Source organism: Salvelinus alpinus, chromosome 1 (genome assembly GCF_045679555.1).
Source record: "Salvelinus alpinus chromosome 1, SLU_Salpinus.1, whole genome shotgun sequence".
In the NCBI taxonomy this organism is placed as follows: domain Eukaryota; kingdom Metazoa; phylum Chordata; class Actinopteri; order Salmoniformes; family Salmonidae; genus Salvelinus; species Salvelinus alpinus.
In genome coordinates, this window is record NC_092086.1 from 3,499,950 (window position 1) to 3,524,620 (window position 24,671).

Genomic DNA, 24,671 nt, shown 5'->3' on the forward strand with positions numbered 1-24,671 from the left:
CAGGGAGGGTGACTGAGTCTAATACAGCTCTATCTATCTACCAGCCTCTACTGAGGTCAATACAGGGAGGGTGACTGAGTCTAATACAGCTCTATCTATCTACCAGCCTCTACTGAGGTCAATACAGGGAGGGTGACTGAGTCTAATACAGCTCTATCTATCTACCAGCCTCTACTGAGATCAATACAGGGAGGGTGACTGAGTCTAATACAGCTCTATCTATCTACCAGCCTCTACTGAGGTCAATACAGGGAGGGTGACTGAGTCTAATACAGCTCTATCTATCTACCAGCCTCTACTGAGATCAATACAGGGAGGGTGACTGAGTCTAATACAGCTCTATCTATCTACCAGCCTCTACTGAGGTCAATACAGGGAGGGTGACTGAGTCTAATACAGCTCTATCTATCTACCAGCCTCTACTGAGGTCAATACAGGGAGGGTGACTGAGTCTAATACAGCTCTATCTATCTACCAGCCTCTACGTAGTTCAATACAGGGAGGGTGACTGAGTCTAATACAGCTCTATCTATCTACCAGCCTCTACTGAGGTCAATACAGGGAGGGTGACTGAGTCTAATACAGCTCTATCTATCTACCAGCCTCTACTGAGGTCAATACAGGGAGGGTGACTGAGTCTAATACAGCTCTATCTATCTACCAGCCTCTACTGAGATCAATACAGGGAGGGTGACTGAGTCTAATACAGCTCTATCTATCTACCAGCCTCTACTGAGATCAATACAGGGAGGGTGACTGAGTCTAATACAGCTCTATCTATCTACCAGCCTCTACTGAGGTCAATACAGGGAGGGTGACTGAGTCTAATACACCTCTATCTATCTACCAGCCTCTACTGAGTTCAATACAGGGAGGGTGACTGAGTCTAATACAGCTCTATCTATCTACCAGCCTCTACTGAGATCAATACAGGGAGGGTGACTGAGTCTAATACAGCTCTATCTATCTACCAGCCTCTACTGAGATCAATACAGGGAGGGTGACTGAGTCTAATACAGCTCTATCTATCTACCAGCCTCTACTGAGATCAATACAGGGAGGGTGACTGAGTCTAATACAGCTCTATCTATCTACCAGCCTCTACTGAGATCAATACAGGGAGGGTGACTGAGTCTAATACAGCTCTATCTATCTACCAGCCTCTACGTAGTTCAATACAGGGAGGGTGACTGAGTCTAATACAGCTCTATCTATCTACCAGCCTCTACTGAGATCAATACAGGGAGGGTGATTGAGTCTAATACAGCTCTATCTATCTACCAGCCTCTACTGAGATCAATACAGGGAGGGTGACTGTGTCTAATACAGCTCTATCTATCTACCAGCCTCTACGTAGTTCAATACAGGGAGGGTGACTGAGTCTAATACAGCTCTATATATCTACCAGCCTCTACTGAGGTCAATACAGGGAGGGTGACTGAGTCTAATACAGCTCTATCTATCTACCAGCCTCTACTGAGATCAATACAGGGAGGGTGACTGAGTCTAATACAGCTCTATCTATCTACCAGCCTCTACTGAGGTCAATACAGGGAGGGTGACTGAGTCTAATACAGCTCTATCTATCTACCAGCCTCTATGTAGTTCAATACAGGGAGGGTGACTGAGTCTAATACAGGGAGGGTGACTGAGTCTAATACAGGGAGGGTGACTGAGTCTAATACAGCTCTATCTATCTACCAGCCTCTACTGAGATCAATACAGGGAGGGTGACTGAGTCTAATACAGCTCTATCAATCTACCAGCCTCTACGTAGTTCAATACAGGGAGGGTGACTGAGTCTAATACAGCTCTATCTATCTACCAGCCTCTACTGAGGTCAATACAGGGAGGGTGACTGAGTCTAATACAGCTCTATCTATCTACCAGCCTCTACTGAGGTCAATACAGGGAGGGTGACTGAGTCTAATACAGCTCTATCTATCTACCAGCCTCTACGTAGGTCAATACAGGGAGGGTGACTGAGTCTAATACAGCTCTATCTATCTACCAGCCTCTACGTAGGTCAATACAGGGAGGGTGACTGAGTCTAATACAGCTCTATCTATCTACCAGCCTCTACTGAGATCAATACAGGGAGGGTGACTGAGTCTAATACAGCTCTATCTATCTACCAGCCTCTACGTAGGTCAATACAGGGAGGGTGACTGAGTCTAATACAGCTCTATCTATCTACCAGCCTCTACTGAGATCAATACAGGGAGGGTGACTGAGTCTAATACAGCTCTATCTATCTACCAGCCTCTACGTAGTTCAATACAGGGAGGGTGACTGAGTCTAATACAGCTCTATCTATCTACCAGCCTCTAATGAGATCAATACAGGGAGGGTGACTGAGTCTAATACAGCTCTATCTATCTACCAGCCTCTACGTAGTTCAATACAGGGAGGGTGACTGAGTCTAATACAGCTCTATATATCTACCAGCCTCTACGTAGTTCAATACAGGGAGGGTGACTGAGTCTAATACAGCTCTATCTATCTACCAGCCTCTACTGAGATCAATACAGGGAGGGTGACTGAGTCTAATACAGCTCTATCTATCTACCAGCCTCTACTGAGATCAATACAGGGAGGGTGACTGAGTCTAATACAGCTCTATCTATCTACCAGCCTCTACTGAGGTCAATACAGGGAGGGTGACTGAGTCTAATACAGCTCTATCTATCTACCAGCCTCTACGTAGTTCAATACAGGGAGGGTGACTGAGTCTAATACAGCTCTATCTATCTACCAGCCTCTACTGAGGTCAATACAGGGAGGGTGACTGAGTCTAATACAGCTCTATCTATCTACCAGCCTCTACTGAGATCAATACAGGGAGGGTGACTGAGTCTAATACAGCTCTATCTATCTACCAGCCTCTACATAGTTCAATACAGGGAGGGTGACTGAGTCTAATACAGCTCTATCTATCTACCAGCCTCTACGTAGTTCAATACAGGGAGGGTGACTGAGTCTAATACAGCTCTATCTATCTACCAGCCTCTACTGAGGTCAATACAGGGAGGGTGACTGAGTCTAATACAGCTCTATCTATCTACCAGCCTCTACTGAGATCAATACAGGGAGGGTGACTGAGTCTAATACAGCTCTATCTATCTACCAGCCTCTACTGAGGTCAATACAGGGAGGGTGACTGAGTCTAATACAGCTCTATCTATCTACCAGCCTCTACTGAGATCAATACAGGGAGGGTGACTGAGTCTAATACAGCTCTATCTATCTACCAGCCTCTACGTAGTTCAATACAGGGAGGGTGACTGAGTCTAATACAGCTCTATCTATCTACCAGCCTCTACTGAGGTCAATACAGGGAGGGTGACTGAGTCTAATACAGCTCTATCTATCTACCAGCCTCTACTGAGATCAATACAGGGAGGGTGACTGAGTCTAATACAGCTCTATCTATCTACCAGCCTCTACTGAGGTCAATACAGGGAGGGTGACTGAGTCTAATACAGCTCTATCTATCTACCAGCCTCTACTGAGGTCAATACAGGGAGGGTGACTGAGTCTAATACAGCTCTATCTATCTACCAGCCTCTACTGAGATCAATACAGGGAGGGTGACTGAGTCTAATACAGCTCTATCTATCTACCAGCCTCTACTGAGATCAATACAGGGAGGGTGACTGAGTCTAATACAGCTCTATCTATCTACCAGCCTCTACTGAGGTCAATACAGGGAGGGTGACTGAGTCTAATACAGCTCTATCTATCTACCAGCCTCTACTGAGATCAATACAGGGAGGGTGACTGAGTCTAATACAGCTCTATCTATCTACCAGCCTCTACTGAGATCAATACAGGGAGGGTGACTGAGTCTAATACAGCTCTATCTATCTACCAGCCTCTACTGAGATCAATACAGGGAGGGTGACTGAGTCTAATACAGCTCTATCTATCTACCAGCCTCTACTGAGATCAATACAGGGAGGGTGACTGAGTCTAATACAGCTCTATCTATCTACCAGCCTCTACTGAGGTCAATACAGGGAGGGTGACTGAGTCTAATACAGCTCTATCTATCTACCAGCCTCTACTGAGGTCAATACAGGGAGGGTGACTGAGTCTAATACAGCTGCAGCGGTGTCATATCTATATCTAGTGGTGTCATATCTATATCTAGTGGTGTCATATCTATATCTAGTGGTGTCATATCTATATCTAGTGGTGTCATATCTATATCTAGTGGTGTCATATCTAGTGGTGTCATATCTATACCTAGTGGTGTCATATCTATACCTAGTGGTGTCATATCTAGTGGTTTCATATCTATATCTAGTGGTGTCATATCTATACCTAGTGGTGTCATATCTATATCTAGTGGTGTCATATCTATACCTATTGGTGTCATATCTATATCTAGTGGTGTCATATCTATATCTAGTGGTGTCATATCTATACCTAGTGGTGTCATATCTATATCTAGTGGTGTCATATCTATACCTAGTGGTGTCATATCTATATCTAGTGGTGTCATATCTATATCTAGTGGTGTCATATCTATACCTAGTGGTGTCATATCTATATCTAGTGGTGTCATATCTATATCTAGTGGTGTCATATCTATACCTATTGGTGTCATATCTATATCTAGTGGTGTCATATCTATATCTAGTGGTGTCATATCTATACCTAGTGGTGTCATATCTATATCTAGTGGTGTCATATCTATACCTAGTGGTGTCATATCTATATCTAGTGGTGTCATATCTATATCTAGTGGTGTCATATCTATACCTAGTGGTGTCATATCTATATCTAGTGGTGTCATATCTACACCTAGTGGTGTCATATCTATATCTAGTGGTGTCATATCTATATCTAGTGGTGTCATATCTATACCTAGTGGTGTCATATCTATACCTAGTGGTGACATATCTATATCTAGTGGTGTCATATCTATATCTAGTGGTGTCATAACTATACCTAGTGGTGTCATATCTACACCTAGTGGTGTCATATCTATACCTAGTGGTGTCATATCTATACCTAGTGGTGTCATATCTATACCTAGTGGTGTCATATCTATTCCTAGTGGTGTCATATCTATATCTAGTGGTGTCATATCTATTTCTAGTTGTGTCATATCTATTTCTAGTGGTGTCATACCTAGTGGTGTCATATCTTTACCTATGGGTGTCATATCTATATCTAGTGGTGTCATATCTATATCTAGTGGTGTCATATCTATATCTAGTGGTGTCATATCTACACCTAGTGGTGTCATATCTATATCTAGTGGTGTCATATCTATATCTAGTGGTGTCATATCTATACCTAGTGGTGTCATATCTATACCTAGTGGTGACATATCTATATCTAGTGGTGTCATATCTATATCTAGTGGTGTCATAACTATACCTAGTGGTGTCATATCTACACCTAGTGGTGTCATATCTATACCTAGTGGTGTCATATCTATACCTAGTGGTGTCATATCTATATCTAGTGGTGTCATATCTATACCTAGTGGTGTCATATCTATACCTAGTGGTGTCATATCTATACCTAGTGGTGTCATATCCCTACCTAGTGGTGTCATATCTATATCTAGTGGTGTCATATCTAGTGGTGTCATATCTATATCTAGTGGTGTCATATCTATATCTAGTGGTGTCATATCTATATCTAGTGGTGTCATATCTATATCTAGTGGTGTCATATCTATACCTAGTGGTGTCATATCTATATCTAGTGGTGTCCATATCTATACCTAGTGGTGTCATATCTAGTGGTGTCATATCTATACCTAGTGGTGTCATATCTATACCTAGTGGTGTCATATCTATACCTAGTGGTGTCCATATCTATACCTAGTGGTGTCATATCTATATCTAGTGGTTTCATATCTATATCTAGTGGTGTCATATCTATATCTAGTGGTGTCATATCTATATCTAGTGGTGTCATATCTATACCTAGTGGTGTCATATCTATACCTAGTGGTGTCATATCTATATCTAGTGGTGTCATATCTATATCTAGTGGTGTCATATCTATACCTAGTGGTATCATATCTATACCTAGTGGTGTCATATCTATACCTAGTGGTGTCATATCTATACCTAGTGGTGTCATATCTATACCTAGTGGTGTCATATCTATATCTAGTGGTGTCATATCTATATCTAGTGGTGTCATATCTATATCTAGTGGTGTCATATCTATATCTAGTGGTGTCATATCTATATCTAGTGGTGTCATATCTATACCTAGTGGTGTCATATCTATATCTAGTGGTGTCATATCTATATCTAGTGGTGTCATATCTATATCTAGTGGTGTCATATCTATATCTAGTGGTGGTGTCATATCTATATCTAGTGGTGTCATATCTATATTTAGTGGTGTCATATCTATATCTAGTGGTGTCATATCTATATCTAGTGGTGTCATATCTATACCTAGTGGTGTCATACCTAGTGGTGTCATATCTATATCTAGTGGTGTCATATCTATACCTAGTGGTATCATATCTATATCTAGTGGTGTCATATCTATATCTAGTGTTGTCATATCTACACCTAGTGGTGTCATATCTATACCTAGTGGTGTCATATCTATATCTAGTGGTGTCATATATACATCTAGTGGTGTCATACCTAGTGGTGTCATATCTATATCTAGTGGTGTCATATCTATACCTAGTGGTGTCATATATATACCTAGTGGTGTCATATCTATATCTAGTGGTGTCATATCTATACCTAGTGGTGTCATATCTATACCTAGTGGTGTCATATCTATACCTAGTGGTGTCATATCTTTACCTAGTGGTGTCATATCTATTTCTAGTGGTGTCATATCTATACCTAGTGGTGTCATATCTATATCTAGTGGTGTCATATCTATACCTAGTGGTGTCATATCTATATCTAGTGGTGTCATATCTATACCTAGTGGTGTCATATCTATATCTAGTGGTGTCATATCTATACCTAGTGGTGTCATATCTATATATAGTGGTGTCATATCTATACCTAGTGGTGTCATATCTATATCTAGTGGTATCATATCTATATCTAGTGGTGTCATATCTAGTGGTGTCATATCTATACCTAGTGGTGTCATATCTATATCTAGTGGTGTCATATCTATACCTAGTGGTGTCATATCTAGTGGTGTCATATCTATATCTAGTGGTGTCATATCTATACCTAGTGGTGTCATATCTATACCTAGTGGTGTCATATCTAGTGGTGTCATATCTATACCTAGTGGTGTCATATCTATACCTAGTGGTGTCATATCTATACCTAGTGGTGTCATATCTATATCTAGTGGTGTCATATCTATATCTAGTGGTGTCATATCTATATCTAGTGGTGTCATATCTATACCTAGTGGTGTCATATCTATACCTAGTGGTGTCATATCTATACCTAGTGGTGTCATATCTATACCTAGTGGTGTCATATCTATACATAGTGGTGTCATATCTATACCTAGTGGTGTCATATCTATACCTAGTGGTGTCATATCTATACCTAGTGGTGTCATATCTATTCCTAGTGGTGTCATATCTATATCTAGTGGTGTCATATCTATTTCTAGTTGTGTCATATCTATTTCTAGTGGTGTCATACCTAGTGGTGTCATATCTATACCTAGTGGTGTCATATCTATACCTAGTGGTGTCATATCTATACCTAGTGGTGTCATATCTATACCTAGTGGTGTCATATCTATACTTAGTGGTGTCATATCTATACCTAGTGGTGTCATATCTATACCTAGTGGTGTCATATCTATTCCTAGTGGTGTCATATCTATATCTAGTGGTGTCATATCTATATCTAGTGGTGTCATATCTATTTCTAGTTGTGTCATATCTATTTCTAGTGGTGTCATACCTAGTGGTGTCATATCTTAACCTATGGGTGTCATATCTATATCTAGTGGTGTCATATCTATATCTAGTGGTGTCATATCTATATCTAGTGGTGTCATATCTACACCTAGTGGTGTCATATCTACACCTAGTGGTGTCATATCTATACCTAGTGGTGTCATATCTATACCTAGTGGTGTCATATCTATATCTAGTGGTGTCATATCTATACCTAGTGGTGTCATATCTATACCTAGTGGTGTCATATCTATACCTAGTGGTGTCATATCCCTACCTAGTGGTGTCATATCTATATCTAGTGGTGTCATATCTAGTGGTGTCATATCTATATCTAGTGGTGTCATATCTATATCTAGTGGTGTCATATCTATACCTAGTGGTGTCATATCTATACCTAGTGGTGTCATATCTATATCTAGTGGTGTCATATCTATATCTAGTGGTGTCATATCTATATCTAGTGGTGTCATATCTATATCTAGTGGTGTCATATCTATACCTAGTGGTGTCATATCTATACCTAGTGGTGTCATATCTATACCTAGTGGTGTCATATCTATACCTAGTGGTGTCATATCTATACCTAGTGGTGTCATATCTATACATAGTGGTGTCATATCTATACCTAGTGGTGTCATATCTATACCTAGTGGTGTCATATCTATACCTAGTGGTGTCATAACTATTCCTAGTGGTGTCATATCTATATCTAGTGGTGTCATATCTATTTCTAGTTGTGTCATATCTATTTCTAGTGGTGTCATACCTAGTGGTGTCATATCTATACCTAGTGGTGTCATATCTATACCTAGTGGTGTCATATCTATACCTAGTGGTGTCATATCTATACCTAGTGGTGTCATATCTATACCTAGTGGTGTCATATCTATACTTAGTGGTGTCATATCTATACCTAGTGGTGTCATATCTATACCTAGTGGTGTCATATCTATTCCTAGTGGTGTCATATCTATATCTAGTGGTGTCATATCTATATCTAGTGGTGTCATATCTATTTCTAGTTGTGTCATATCTATTTCTAGTGGTGTCATACCTAGTGGTGTCATGTCTTAACCTATGGGTGTCATATCTATATCTAGTGGTGTCATATCTATATCTAGTGGTGTCATATCTATATCTAGTGGTGTCATATCTACACCTAGTGGTGTCATATCTACACCTAGTGGTGTCATATCTATACCTAGTGGTGTCATATCTATACCTAGTGGTGTCATATCTAAATCTAGTGGTGTCATATCTATACCTAGTGGTGTCATATCTATACCTAGTGGTGTCATATCTATACCTAGTGGTGTCATATCCCTACCTAGTGGTGTCATATCTATATCTAGTGGTGTCATATCTAGTGGTGTCATATCTATATCTAGTGGTGTCATATCTATATCTAGTGGTGTCATATCTATACCTAGTGGTGTCATATCTATACCTAGTGGTGTCATATCTATATCTAGTGGTGTCATATCTATATCTAGTGGTGTCATATCTATATCTAGTGGTGTCATATCTATATCTAGTGGTGTCATATCTATACCTAGTGGTGTCATATCTATACCTAGTTGTGTCATATCTATACCTAGTGGTGTCATATCTATATCTAGTGGTGTCATATCTATATCTAGTGGTGTCATATCTATATCTAGTGGTGTCATATCTATACCTAGTGGTGTCATATATATACCTAGTGGTGTCATATCTATACCTAGTGGTGTCATATCTATACCTAGTGGTGTCATATCTATATCTAGTGGTGTCCATATCTATACCTAGTGGTGTCATATCTAGTGGTGTCATATCTATACCTAGTGGTGTCCATATCTATACCTAGTGGTGTCATATCTAGTGGTGTCATATCTATACCTAGTGGTGTCATATCTATATCTAGTGGTGTCCATATCTATACCTAGTGGTGTCATATCTAGTGGTGTCATATCTATACCTAGTGGTGTCATATCTATACCTAGTGGTGTCATATCTATACCTAGTGGTGTCATATCTATACCTAGTGGTGTCATATCTATACCTAGTGGTGTCATATCTATACCTAGTGGTGTCATATCTATACATAGTGGTGTCATATCTATACCTAGTGGTGTCATATCTATACCTAGTGGTGTCATATCTATACCTAGTGGTGTCATATCTATTCCTAGTGGTGTCATATCTATATCTAGTGGTGTCATATCTATTTCTAGTTGTGTCATATCTATTTCTAGTGGTGTCATACCTAGTGGTGTCATATCTATACCTAGTGGTGTCATATCTATACCTAGTGGTGTCATATCTATACCTAGTGGTGTCATATCTATACCTAGTGGTGTCATATCTATACCTAGTGGTGTCATATCTATACTTAGTGGTGTCATATCTATACCTAGTGGTGTCATATCTATACCTAGTGGTGTCATATCTATTCCTAGTGGTGTCATATCTATATCTAGTGGTGTCATATCTATATCTAGTGGTGTCATATCTATTTCTAGTTGTGTCATATCTATTTCTAGTGGTGTCATACCTAGTGGTGTCATGTCTTAACCTATGGGTGTCATATCTATATCTAGTGGTGTCATATCTATATCTAGTGGTGTCATATCTATATCTAGTGGTGTCATATCTACACCTAGTGGTGTCATATCTACACCTAGTGGTGTCATATCTATACCTAGTGGTGTCATATCTATACCTAGTGGTGTCATATCTAAATCTAGTGGTGTCATATCTATACCTAGTGGTGTCATATCTATACCTAGTGGTGTCATATCTATACCTAGTGGTGTCATATCCCTACCTAGTGGTGTCATATCTATATCTAGTGGTGTCATATCTAGTGGTGTCATATCTATATCTAGTGGTGTCATATCTATATCTAGTGGTGTCATATCTATACCTAGTGGTGTCATATCTATACCTAGTGGTGTCATATCTATATCTAGTGGTGTCATATCTATATCTAGTGGTGTCATATCTATATCTAGTGGTGTCATATCTATATCTAGTGGTGTCATATCTATACCTAGTGGTGTCATATCTATACCTAGTTGTGTCATATCTATACCTAGTGGTGTCATATCTATATCTAGTGGTGTCATATCTATATCTAGTGGTGTCATATCTATATCTAGTGGTGTCATATCTATACCTAGTGGTGTCATATATTTACCTAGTGGTGTCATATCTATACCTAGTGGTGTCATATCTATACCTAGTGGTGTCATATCTATATCTAGTGGTGTCCATATCTATACCTAGTGGTGTCATATCTAGTGGTGTCATATCTATACCTAGTGGTGTCCATATCTATACCTAGTGGTGTCATATCTAGTGGTGTCATATCTATACCTAGTGGTGTCATATCTATATCTAGTGGTGTCCATATCTATACCTAGTGGTGTCATATCTAGTGGTGTCATATCTATACCTAGTGGTGTCATATCTATACCTAGTGGTGTCATATCTATACCTAGTGGTGTCCATATCTATACCTAGTGGTGTCATATCTATATCTAGTGGTTTCATATCTATATCTAGTAGTGTCATATCTATACCTAGTGGTGTCATATCTATACCTAGTGGTGTCATATCTATATCTAGTGGTGTCATATCTATACCTAGTGGTGTCATATCTATATCTAGTGGTGTCATATCTACACCAGTCTGTCTGTCTGTCTGTTTTTTTTCATGTTTGTCTGTTTTGTATCACATTGGCTGTTTTTCCCATCACCCTTTCTCTATATTCTTCTTCTCTCTACCAGCTCAGCTTCTAACTCTTCTCCTTCCTGTTGTTGCTCTACTGCTGATATTAACACAGCTGACCCTCTGTCACGATACCGTACAACTACCTTACAGCTGATCCTCTGTCACAATACCGTACAACTACCTTACAGCTGACCCTCTGTCACGATACCGTACAACTACCTTACAGCTGACCCTCTGTCACGATACCGTACAACTACCTTACAGCTGACCCTCTGTCACAATACCGTACAACTACCTTACAGCTGACCCTCTGTCACGATACCGTACAACTACCTTACAGCTAACCCTCTGTCATGATACCGTACAGCTACCTCACAGCTGACCCTCTGTCACGATACCGTACAACTACCTTACAGCTGACCCTCTGTCACGATACCATAAAACTACCTTACAGCTGACCCTCTGTCACGATACCGTACAACTACCTTACAGCTGACCCTCTGTCATGATACCGTACAACTACCTTACAGCTGACCCTCTGTCACGATACCATACAGCTACCTTACAGCTGACCCTCTGTTACGATACCATACAACTACCTTACAGCTGACCCTCTGTCACGATACCGTAAAACTACCTTACAGCTGACCCTCTGTCACGATACCATACAACTACCTTACAGCTGACCCTCTGTCACGATACCATAAAACTACCTTACAGCTGACCCTCTGTCACGATACAGTACAACTACCTTACAGCTGACCCACCCTCTGTCACGACCATCAGCTGCTCCAGAAACAACAGCCAAGCCCAGTGTGTGTGCGTGTGTGTGTGTGTGTGTGTGTGTGTGTGTGTGTGTGTGTGTGTGTGTGTGTGTGTGTGTGTGTGTGTGTGTGTGTGTGTGTGTGTGTGTGTGTGTGTGTGTGTGTGTGTGTGTGTGTGTGTTTCACTGATAATTGAATTATCGGTCTTCCCAAAGCATAAAGTGAGTCATACCAAATGCTCAGAACACACACACACACACACACACACACACACACACACGCACGCACACATTCAGACACACACACACACACACACACACACACTTCCCCAGGGTACATAGTGTACGTAAGGCAGCTGTGTTCAGAGGGAGAACACAGTTACTTGCTGTCCTCTCATGCCTCTCCTCCCTCCCCTCTCGTCTCTCTATTCCTCTCCTCCCTCCCCTCTCCTCCCTCCATTCATCTCCTCCCTCCCCTCTCCTCCCTCCCCTCTCCTCCCTCCATTCCTCTCCTCCCTCCATCCTTCTCCTCCCTCCATCTCTCTCCTCCCTCCCCTCTCCTCCCTCCATTCCTCTCCTCCCTCCATCCTTCTCCTCCCTCCCCTCTCCTCCCTCCCCTCTCCTCCCTCCATTCCTCTCCTCCCTCCATCCTTCTCCTCCCTCCATCTCTCTCCTCCCTCCCCTCTCCTCCCTCCATTCCTCTCCTCTCTCCATCCTAGTCACAGTAATCTCTATCCTCCTTCCGTCCGTCTCCTTCCTCCATCTCTCTCTGTGTTCATCTCTCTAACATGTTACCTAGTCGATTGATTTGTGATTTAAGGTTTTTTATTGGTTTAATTACATTTTATTTCTCTTACATGTATTTTGTTTTTGTTTGTTTTTGTTTGTTTGTTGTCGTGTCATCGTCACGGTGATCGTATCTAGGTTTGCCGAGCACAGTCATTAACACCCAACAGTTTCAAAAGATACAGCTCGTTCCCACGCCGACGGTCGCCCCCGCCAACTCAGCGGTCGTCAACGGCAACGAAACCACGTTCCATCAGTTCCATATCCTGCCTCCTCCGCCTCCTCCTCCTCCACATATCCATCAGCCACTGCTTCCACTATTCACTTCCTTTGGCTATAACAGGTCGCCCGTGACGACCCCGGGGGACACACCCACCACCCCCCCAGGTACACGCCCCCCTCATACATTATTATATTATTTTATATTATTATTATTATTCCCAAAGCTTTAAGGGGTGATGATTATATAACTATGATCTGATATCTGATTGGCTCACCCACTCTCACCTCTCTGAGAGCTCTATCTGATCATCCCTTGAGGTTTTCGGTAAACAGTGGTTTACTTGCTGGTTTAAATTTGTGGTTTATGTAAATCTGTTACAGGTAAAAGTTGTGGTTTATGTAAATCTGTTACAGTTTAAAGTTGTGGTTTATGTAAATCTGTTACAGTTTAAAGTTGTGGTTTATGTAAATCTGTTACAGTTTATAGTTGTGGTTTATGTAAATCTGTTACAGTTTAAAGTTGTGGTTTATGTAAACCTGTTACAGTTTAAAGTTGTGGTTTATGTAAATCTGTTACAGTTTAAAGTTGTGGTTTAGGTAAATCTGTTACAGTTTATAGTTGTGGTTTATGTAAATCTGTTACAGTTTATAGTTGTGGTTTATGTAAATCTGTTACAGATTATAGTTGTGGTTTATGTAAATCTGTTACAGTTTAAATGGTGGTTTATGTAAATCTGTTACAGTTTAAAGTTGTGGTTTATGTAAATATGTTACAGTTTAAATTGTGGTTTATGTAAATCTGTTACAGTTTAAAGTTGTGGTTTATGTAAACCTGTTACAGTTTAAAGTTGTGGTTTATGTAAATCTGTTACAGTTTAAAGTTGTGGTTTAGGTAAATCTGTTACAGTTTATAGTTGTGGTTTATGTAAATCTGTTACAGTTTATAGTTGTGGTTTATGTAAATCTGTTACAGATTATAGTTGTGGTTTATGTAAATCTGTTACAGTTTAAATGGTGGTTTATGTAAATCTGTTACAGTTTAAAGTTGTGGTTTATGTAAATCTGTTACAGTTTAAAGTTGTGGTTTATGTAAATCTGTTACAGTTTAAAGTTGTGGTTTAGGTAAATCTGTTACAGTTTATAGTTGTGGTTTATGTAAATCTGTTACAGTTTATAGTTGTGGTTTATGTAAATCTGTTACAGTTTAAATGGTGGTTTATGTAAATCTGTTACAGTTTAAAGTTGTGGTTTAGGTAAATCTGTTACAGTTTATAGTTGTGGTTTATGTAAATCTGTTACAGTTTATAGTTGTGGTTTATGTAAATCTGTTACAGTTTAAATGGTGGTTTATGTAAATCTGTTACAGTTTAAAGTTGTGGTTTATGTAAATCTGTTACAGTTTATAGTTGTTTTTTCTGTTGTCACCCCATCCATTTAGAACAAGGGTTACAGTGGGGTGTTGCTGTTGAACAAGGGTTACAGTGTGGTGTTGCTGTTGAACAAGGGTTACAGTGGGGTGTTGCTGTTGAACAAGGGTTACAGTGTAGTGTTGCTGTTGAACAAGGGTTACAGTGGGGTGTTGTTGTTGAACAAGGGTTAGAGTGGGGTGTTGCTGTTGAACAAGGGTTACAGTGTGGTGTAGTGTTGAACAAGGGTTACAGTGGGGTGTTGCTGTAGAACAAGGGTTACAGTGGGGTGTTGCTGTTGAACAAGGGTTACAGTGGGGTGTTGCTGTAGAACAAGGGTTACAGTGGGGTGTTGCTGTTGAACAAGGGTTACAGTGGGGTGTTGCTGTTGAACAAGGGTTACAGTGGGGCGTTGCTGTTGAACAAGGGTTACAGTGTGGTGTTGAACAAGGGTTACAGTGGGGTGTTGCTGTTGAACAAGGGTTACAGTGGGGTGTTGCTGTTGAACAAGGGTTACAGTGTAGTGTTGAACAAGGGTTACAGTGTAGTGTTGCTGTTGAACAAGGGTTACAGTGGGGTGTTGTTGTTGAACAAGGGTTACAGTGGGGTGTTGCTGTTGAACAAGGGTTACAGTGTGGTGTAGTGTTGAACAAGGGTTACAGTGGGGTGTTGCTGTAGAACAAGGGTTACAGTGGGGTGTTGCTGTTGAACAAGGGTTACAGTGGGGTGTTGCTGTAGAACAAGGGTTACAGTGGGGTGTTGCTGTTGAACAAGGGTTACAGTGGGGTGTTGCTGTTGAACAAGGGTTACAGTGGGGCGTTGCTGTTGAACAAGGGTTACAGTGTGGTGTTGAACAAGGGTTATAGTGTGGTGTTGCTGTTGAACAAGGGTTACAGTGTAGTGTTGCTGTTGAACAAGGGTTACAGTGTAGTGTTGCTGTTGAACAAGGGTTACAGTGGGGTGTTGCTGTTGAACAAGGGTTACAGTGGGGTGTTGCTGTTGAACAAGGGTTACAGTGGGGTGTTGCTGTTGAACAAGGGTTACAGTGTAGTGTTGAACAAGGGTTACAGTGTGGTGTGGTGTTGAACAAGGGTTACAGTGTAGTGTTGCTGTTGAACAAGGGTTACAGTGGGGTGTAGTTGTTGAACAAGGGTTACAGTGGGGTGTTGCTGTTGAACAAGGGTTACAGTGTAGTGTTGCTGTTGAACAAGGGTTACAGTGGGGTGTAGTTGTTGAACAAGGGTTACAGTGGGGTGTTGCTGTTGAACAAGGGTTATAGTGTGGTGTTACTGTTGAACAAGGGTTACAGTGTAGTGTTGCTGTTGAACAAGGGTTACAGTGTGGTGTTGGTGTTGAACAAGGGTTACAGTGGGGTGTTGCTGTTGAACAAGGGTTACAGTGTTGTGTTGCTGTTGAACAAGGGTTACAGTGTTGTGTTGCTGTTGAACAAGGGTTACAGTGTGGTGTTGGTGTTGAACAAGGGTTACAGTGTAGTGTTGCTGTTGAACAAGGGTTACAGTGTGGTGTTGCTGTTGAACAAGGGTTACAGTGTGGTGTTGCTGTTGAACAAGGGTTACAGTGGGGTGTTGCTGTTGAACAAGGGTTACAGTGGGGTGTTGCTGTTGAACAAGGGTTACAGTGTAGTGTTTTTGTTGAACAAGGGTTACAGTGGGGTGTTGCTGTTGAACAAGGGTTACAGTGTGGTGTTGCTGTTGAACAAGGGTTACAGTGTAGTGTTGCTGTTGAACAAGGGTTACAGTGGGGTGTTGCTGTTGAACAAGGGTTATAGTGTGGTGTTGCTGTTGAACAAGGGTTACAGTGGGGTGTTGCTGTTGAACAAGGGTTACAGTGTAGTGTTGCTGTTGAACAAGGGTTACAGTGGGGTGTTGCTGTTGAACAAGGGTTACAGTGGGGTGTTGCTGTAGAACAAGGGTTACAGTGGGGTGTTGCTGTTGAACAAGGGTTACAGTGGGGTGTTGCTGTTGAACAAGGGTTACAGTGGGGCGTTGCTGTTGAACAAGGGTTACAGTGTGGTGTTGAACAAGGGTTACAGTGGGGTGTTGCTGTTGAACAAGGGTTACAGTGGGGTGTTGCTGTTGAACAAGGGTTACAGTGTAGTGTTGAACAAGGGTTACAGTGTAGTGTTGCTGTTGAACAAGGGTTACAGTGGGGTGTTGTTGTTGAACAAGGGTTACAGTGGGGTGTTGCTGTTGAACAAGGGTTACAGTGTGGTGTAGTGTTGAACAAGGGTTACAGTGGGGTGTTGCTGTAGAACAAGGGTTACAGTGGGGTGTTGCTGTTGAACAAGGGTTACAGTGGGGTGTTGCTGTAGAACAAGGGTTACAGTGGGGTGTTGCTGTTGAACAAGGGTTACAGTGGGGTGTTGCTGTTGAACAAGGGTTACAGTGGGGCGTTGCTGTTGAACAAGGGTTACAGTGTGGTGTTGAACAAGGGTTATAGTGTGGTGTTGCTGTTGAACAAGGGTTACAGTGTAGTGTTGCTGTTGAACAAGGGTTACAGTGTAGTGTTGCTGTTGAACAAGGGTTACAGTGGGGTGTTGCTGTTGAACAAGGGTTACAGTGGGGTGTTGCTGTTGAACAAGGGTTACAGTGGGGTGTTGCTGTTGAACAAGGGTTACAGTGTAGTGTTGAACAAGGGTTACAGTGTGGTGTGGTGTTGAACAAGGGTTACAGTGTAGTGTTGCTGTTGAACAAGGGTTACAGTGGGGTGTAGTTGTTGAACAAGGGTTACAGTGGGGTGTTGCTGTTGAACAAGGGTTACAGTGTAGTGTTGCTGTTGAACAAGGGTTACAGTGGGGTGTAGTTGTTGAACAAGGGTTACAGTGGGGTGTTGCTGTTGAACAAGGGTTATAGTGTGGTGTTACTGTTGAACAAGGGTTACAGTGTAGTGTTGCTGTTGAACAAGGGTTACAGTGTGGTGTTGGTGTTGAACAAGGGTTACAGTGGGGTGTTGCTGTTGAACAAGGGTTACAGTGTTGTGTTGCTGTTGAACAAGGGTTACAGTGTTGTGTTGCTGTTGAACAAGGGTTACAGTGTGGTGTTGGTGTTGAACAAGGGTTACAGTGTAGTGTTGCTGTTGAACAAGGGTTACAGTGTGGTGTTGCTGTTGAACAAGGGTTACAGTGTGGTGTTGCTGTTGAACAAGGGTTACAGTGGGGTGTTGCTGTTGAACAAGGGTTACAGTGGGGTGTTGCTGTTGAACAAGGGTTACAGTGTAGTGTTTTTGTTGAACAAGGGTTACAGTGGGGTGTTGCTGTTGAACAAGGGTTACAGTGTGGTGTTGCTGTTGAACAAGGGTTACAGTGTAGTGTTGCTGTTGAACAAGGGTTACAGTGGGGTGTTGCTGTTGAACAAGGGTTATAGTGTGGTGTTGCTGTTGAACAAGGGTTACAGTGGGGTGTTGCTGTTGAACAAGGGTTACAGTGTAGTGTTGCTGTTGAACAAGGGTTACAGTGGGGTGTTGCTGTTGAACAAGGGTTACAGTGGGGTGTTGCTGTTGAACAAGGGTTACAGTGGGGTGTTGCTGTTGAACAAGGGTTACAGTGTAGTGTTGCTGTTGAACAAGGGTTACAGTGGGGTGTTGCTGTTGAACAAGGGTTACAGTGTGGTGTTGGTGTTGAACAAGGGTTACAGTGTAGTGTTGCTGTTGAACAAGGGTTACAGTGGGGTGTTGAACAAGGGTTACAGTGGGGTGTTGCTGTTGAACAAGGGTTACAGTGTGGTGTTGAACAAGGGTTACAGTTGGGTGTTGCTGTTGAACAAGGGTTACAGTGTAGTGTTGCTGTTGAACAAGGGTTACAGTGGGGTGTAGTTGTTGAACAAGGGTTACAGTGGGGTGTTGTTGTTGAACAAGGGTTACAGTGGGGTGTTGCTGTTGAACAAGGGTTACAGTGTAGTGTTGAACAAGGGTTACAGTGTAGTGTTGCTGTTGAACAAGGGTTACAGTGGGGTGTTGTTGTTGAACAAGGGTTACAGTGGGGTGTTGCTGTTGAACAAGGGTTACAGTGTGGTGTAGTGTTGAACAAGGGTTACAGTGGGGTGTTGCTGTAGAACAAGGGTTACAGTGGGGTGTTGCTGTTGAACAAGGGTTACAGTGGGGTGTTGCTGTAGAACAAGGGTTACAGTGGGGTGTTGCTGTTGAACAAGGGTTACAGTGGGGTGTTGCTGTTGAACAAGGGTTACAGTGGGGCGTTGCTGTTGAACAAGGGTTACAGTGTGGTGTTGAACAAGGGTTACAGTGGGGTGTTGCTGTTGAACAAGGGTTACAGTGTGGTGTTGAACAAGGGTTATAGTGTGGTGTTGCTGTTGAACAAGGGTTACAGTGTAGTGTTGCTGTTGAACAAGGGTTACAGTGTAGTGTTGCTGTTGAACAAGGGTTACAGTGGGGTGTTGCTGTTGAACAAGGGTTACAGTGGGGTGTTGCTGTTGAACAAGGGTTACAGTGGGGTGTTGCTGTTGAACAAGGGTTACAGTGTAGTGTTGAACAAGGGTTACAGTGTGGTGTGGTGTTGAACAAGGGTTACAGTGTAGTGTTGCTGTTGAACAAGGGTTACAGTGGGGTGTAGTTGTTGAACAAGGGTTACAGTGGGGTGTTGCTGTTGAACAAGGGTTACAGTGTAGTGTTGCTGTTGAACAAGGGTTACAGTGGGGTGTAGTTGTTGAACAAGGGTTACAGTGGGGTGTTGCTGTTGAACAAGGGTTACAGTGTGGTGTTGCTGTTGAACAAGGGTTACAGTGTAGTGTTGCTGTTGAACAAGGGTTACAGTTTGGTGTTGGTGTTGAACAAGGGTTACAGTGGGGTGTTGCTGTTGAACAAGGGTTACAGTGTTGTGTTGCTGTTGAACAAGGGTTACAGTGTTGTGTTGCTGTTGAACAAGGGTTACAGTGTGGTGTTGGTGTTGAACAAGGGTTACAGTGTAGTGTTGCTGTTGAACAAGGGTTACAGTGTGGTGTTGCTGTTGAACAAGGGTTACAGTGTGGTGTTGTTGTTGAACAAGGGTTACAGTGGGGTGTTGCTGTTGAACAAGGGTTACAGTGGGGTGTTGCTGTTGAACAAGGGTTACAGTGTAGTGTTTTTGTTGAACAAGGGTTACAGTGGGGTGTTGCTGTTGAACAAGGGTTACAGTGTGGTGTTGCTGTTGAACAAGGGTTACAGTGTAGTGTTGCTGTTGAACAAGGGTTACAGTGGGGTGTTGCTGTTGAACAAGGGTTATAGTGTGGTGTTGCTGTTGAACAAGGGTTACAGTGGGGTGTTGCTGTTGAACAAGGGTTACAGTGTAGTGTTGCTGTTGAACAAGGGTTACAGTGGGGTGTTGCTGTTGAACAAGGGTTACAGTGGGGTGTTGCTGTTGAACAAGGGTTACAGTGGGGTGTTGCTGTTGAACAAGGGTTACAGTGTAGTGTTGCTGTTGAACAAGGGTTACAGTGGGGTGTTGCTGTTGAACAAGGGTTACAGTGTGGTGTTGGTGTTGAACAAGCGTTACAGTGTAGTGTTGCTGTTGAACAAGGGTTACAGTGGGGTGTTGAACAAGGGTTACAGTGGGGTGTTGCTGTTGAACAAGGGTTACAGTGTGGTGTTGAACAAGGGTTACAGTGGGGTGTTGCTGTTGAACAAGGGTTACAGTGTAGTGTTGCTGTTGAACAAGGGTTACAGTGGGGTGTAGTTGTTGAACAAGGGTTACAGTGGGGTGTTGAACAAGGGTTACAGTGGGGTGTTGCTGTTGAACAAGGGTTACAGTGTGGTGTTGAACAAGGGTTACAGTGGGGTGTTGCTGTTGAACAAGGGTTACAGTGTGGTGTTGAACAAGGGTTACAGTGTGGTGTTGCTGTTGAACAAGGGTTACAGTGTGGTGTTGAACAAGGGTTACAGTGGGGTGTTGCTGTTGAACAAGGGTTACAGTGTAGTGTTGCTGTTGAACAAGGGTTACAGTGGGGTGTTGAACAAGGGTTACAGTCGGGGGTTGCTGTTGAACAAGGGTTACAGTGTTGTGTTGCTGTTGAACAAGGGTTACAGTGTGGTGTTGCTGTTGAACAAGGGTTACAGTGTGGTGTTGCTGTTGAACAAGGGTTACAGTGGGGTGTTGCTGTTGAACAAGGGTTACAGTGTAGTGTTGCTGTTGAACAAGGGTTACAGTGGGGTGTTGCTGTTGAACAAGGGTTACCGTGGGGTGTTGGTGTTGAACAAGGGTTACAGTGTAGTGTTGCTGTTGAACAAGGGTTACAGTGTGGTGTTGCTGTTGAACAAGGGTTACAGTGTGCTGTTGAACAAGGGTTACAGTGTGGTGTTGCTGTTGAACAAGGGTTACAGTGGGGTGTTGCTGTTGAACAAGGGTTACAGTGGGGTGTTGCTGTTGAACAAGGGTTACAGTGTGCTGTTGAACAAGGGTTACAATGGGGTGTTGCTGTTGAACAAGGGTTACCGTGGGGTGTTGGTGTTGAACAAGGGTTACAGTGTGGTGTTGAACAAGGGTTATAGTGTGGTGTTGCTGTTGAACAAGGGTTACAGTGTAGTGTTGCTGTTGAACAAGGGTTACAGTGTAGTGTTGCTGTTGAACAAGGGTTACAGTGGGGTGTTGCTGTTGAACAAGGGTTACAGTGGGGTGTTGCTGTTGAACAAGGGTTACAGTGGGGTGTTGCTGTTGAACAAGGGTTACAGTGTAGTGTTGAACAAGGGTTACAGTGTGGTGTGGTGTTGAACAAGGGTTACAGTGTAGTGTTGCTGTTGAACAAGGGTTACAGTGGGGTGTAGTTGTTGAACAAGGGTTACAGTGGGGTGTTGCTGTTGAACAAGGGTTACAGTGTAGTGTTGCTGTTGAACAAGGGTTACAGTGGGGTGTAGTTGTTGAACAAGGGTTACAGTGGGGTGTTGCTGTTGAACAAGGGTTACAGTGTGGTGTTGCTGTTGAACAAGGGTTACAGTGTAGTGTTGCTGTTGAACAAGGGTTACAGTGTGGTGTTGGTGTTGAACAAGGGTTACAGTGGGGTGTTGCTGTTGAACAAGGGTTACAGTGTTGTGTTGCTGTTGAACAAGGGTTACAGTGTTGTGTTGCTGTTGAACAAGGGTTACAGTGTGGTGTTGGTGTTGAACAAGGGTTACAGTGTAGTGTTGCTGTTGAACAAGGGTTACAGTGTGGTGTTGCTGTTGAACAAGGGTTACAGTGTGGTGTTGTTGTTGAACAAGGGTTACAGTGGGGTGTTGCTGTTGAACAAGGGTTACAGTGGGGTGTTGCTGTTGAACAAGGGTTACAGTGTAGTGTTTTTGTTGAACAAGGGTTACAGTGGGGTGTTGCTGTTGAACAAGGGTTACAGTGTGGTGTTGCTGTTGAACAAGGGTTACAGTGTAGTGTTGCTGTTGAACAAGGGTTACAGTGGGGTGTTGCTGTTGAACAAGGGTTATAGTGTGGTGTTGCTGTTGAACAAGGGTTACAGTGGGGTGTTGCTGTTGAACAAGGGTTACAGTGTAGTGTTGCTGTTGAACAAGGGTTACAGTGGGGTGTTGCTGTTGAACAAGGGTTACAGTGGGGTGTTGCTGTTGAACAAGGGTTACAGTGGGGTGTTGCTGTTGAACAAGGGTTACAGTGTAGTGTTGCTGTTGAACAAGGGTTACAGTGGGGTGTTGCTGTTGAACAAGGGTTACAGTGTGGTGTTGGTGTTGAACAAGGGTTACAGTGTAGTGTTGCTGTTGAACAAGGGTTACAGTGGGGTGTTGAACAAGGGTTACAGTGGGGTGTTGCTGTTGAACAAGGGTTACAGTGTGGTGTTGAACAAGGGTTACAGTGGGGTGTTGCTGTTGAACAAGGGTTACAGTGTAGTGTTGCTGTTGAACAAGGGTTACAGTGGGGTGTAGTTGTTGAACAAGGGTTACAGTGGGGTGTTGAACAAGGGTTACAGTGGGGTGTTGCTGTTGAACAAGGGTTACAGTGTGGTGTTGAACAAGGGTTACAGTGGGGTGTTGCTGTTGAACAAGGGTTACAGTGTGGTGTTGAACAAGGGTTACAGTGTGGTGTTGCTGTTGAACAAGGGTTACAGTGTGGTGTTGAACAAGGGTTACAGTGGGGTGTTGCTGTTGAACAAGGGTTACAGTGTAGTGTTGCTGTTGAACAAGGGTTACAGTGGGGTGTTGAACAAGGGTTACAGTCGGGGGTTGCTGTTGAACAAGGGTTACAGTGTTGTGTTGCTGTTGAACAAGGGTTACAGTGTGGTGTTGCTGTTGAACAAGGGTTACAGTGTGGTGTTGCTGTTGAACAAGGGTTACAGTGGGGTGTTGCTGTTGAACAAGGGTTACAGTGTAGTGTTGCTGTTGAACAAGGGTTACAGTGGGGTGTTGCTGTTGAACAAGGGTTACCGTGGGGTGTTGGTGTTGAACAAGGGTTACAGTGTAGTGTTGCTGTTGAACAAGGGTTACAGTGTGGTGTTGCTGTTGAACAAGGGTTACAGTGTGCTGTTGAACAAGGGTTACAGTGTGGTGTTGCTGTTGAACAAGGGTTACAGTGGGGTGTTGCTGTTGAACAAGGGTTACAGTGGGGTGTTGCTGTTGAACAAGGGTTACAGTGTGCTGTTGAACAAGGGTTACAATGGGGTGTTGCTGTTGAACAAGGGTTACCGTGGGGTGTTGGTGTTGAACAAGGGTTACAGTGTAGTGTTGTTGTTGAACAAGGGTTACAGTGTTGTGTTGCTGTTGAACAAGGGTTACAGTGGGGTGTTGAACAAGGGTTACAGTGTAGTGTTGCTGTTGAACAAGGGTTACAGGGTGGTGAGACTGTGTGTACCGAGTCTTAGCATATAGCCTCACCTTTCCTTACTCACTGGAGCAGGTTGACGGATATGGAACATTTAACACGGTGACCTTTGACCTGCTAGCTACAGGTAATCAGACGGTAATGATGAGATATTGAAACTCCTTGCATGACGTAGTGTCGTGGCTTTAGTAACAGGAGAAATCCACCTCAGGCCACAGATAGTGAGAATACATCTCATAAATTTAATGCACGGTTTCCCAAACTCGGTCCCGGGGCCCCGTCCGGGGACACCTTTAGTGTTTTTCTGACCATACCACCCACTCAACCTGACCATACCACCCACTCAACCTGACTATACCACCCACTCAACCTGACTATACCACCCACTCACCCACTCAACCTGACTATACCACCCACTCAACCTGACTATACCACCCACTCAACCTGACTATACCACCCACTCAACCTGACTATACCACCCACTCAACCTGACTATACCACCCACTCAACCTGACCCTACCACCCACTCAACCTGACTATACCACCCACTCAACCTGACTATACCACCCACTCAACCTGACCCTACCACCCACTCAACCTGACTATACCACCCACTCAACCTGACTATACCACCCACTCAACCTGACTATACCACCCACTCAACCTGACCCTACCACCCACTCAACCTGACCATACCACCCAGTCAACCTGACTATACCACCCACTCAACCTGACTATACCACCCACTCAACCTGACTATACCACCCACTCAACCTGACTATACCACCCACTCAACCTGACTATACCACCCACTCAACCTGACTATACCACCCACTCAACCTGACCATACCACCCACTCAACCTGACTATACCACCCACTCAACCTGACTATACCACCCACTCAACCTGACTATACCACCCAATCAACCTGACCCTACCACCCACTCAACCTGACTATACCACCCACTCAACCTGACTATACCACCCACTCAACCTGACCCTACCACCCACTCAACCTGACTATACCACCCACTCAACCTGACTATACCACCCACTCAACCTGACTATACCACCCACTCAACCTGACTATACCACCCACTCAACCTGACTATACCACCCACTCAACCTGACTATACCACC

The 24,671-nt window shown here is 43.1% G+C and overlaps 2 protein-coding genes across 6 annotated transcripts in view; both read left to right on the forward strand.

Annotated features, from left to right (window-relative positions):
- Positions 1–24,671, forward strand: part of LOC139569071 (phosphoribosyl pyrophosphate synthase-associated protein 2) — a 393,458-nt gene that overhangs the window by 125,170 nt on the left and 243,617 nt on the right. The window lies entirely within an intron of this gene.
- LOC139568932 (caskin-1-like) overlaps positions 1–24,671 on the forward strand; it is a 111,307-nt gene that overhangs the window by 71,820 nt on the left and 14,816 nt on the right. For 3 of the 5 annotated variants that reach the window (XM_071390945.1, XM_071390942.1, XM_071390943.1), the window contains exon 11: positions 13,284–13,532. The exons of the other annotated variants lie outside the window; for them this stretch is intronic. In XM_071390945.1, coding sequence (XP_071247046.1) covers positions 13,284–13,532 — 249 coding nt within the window. The remainder of the gene's footprint in view (positions 1–13,283; positions 13,533–24,671) is intronic. 5 annotated transcript variants of the gene reach the window in all.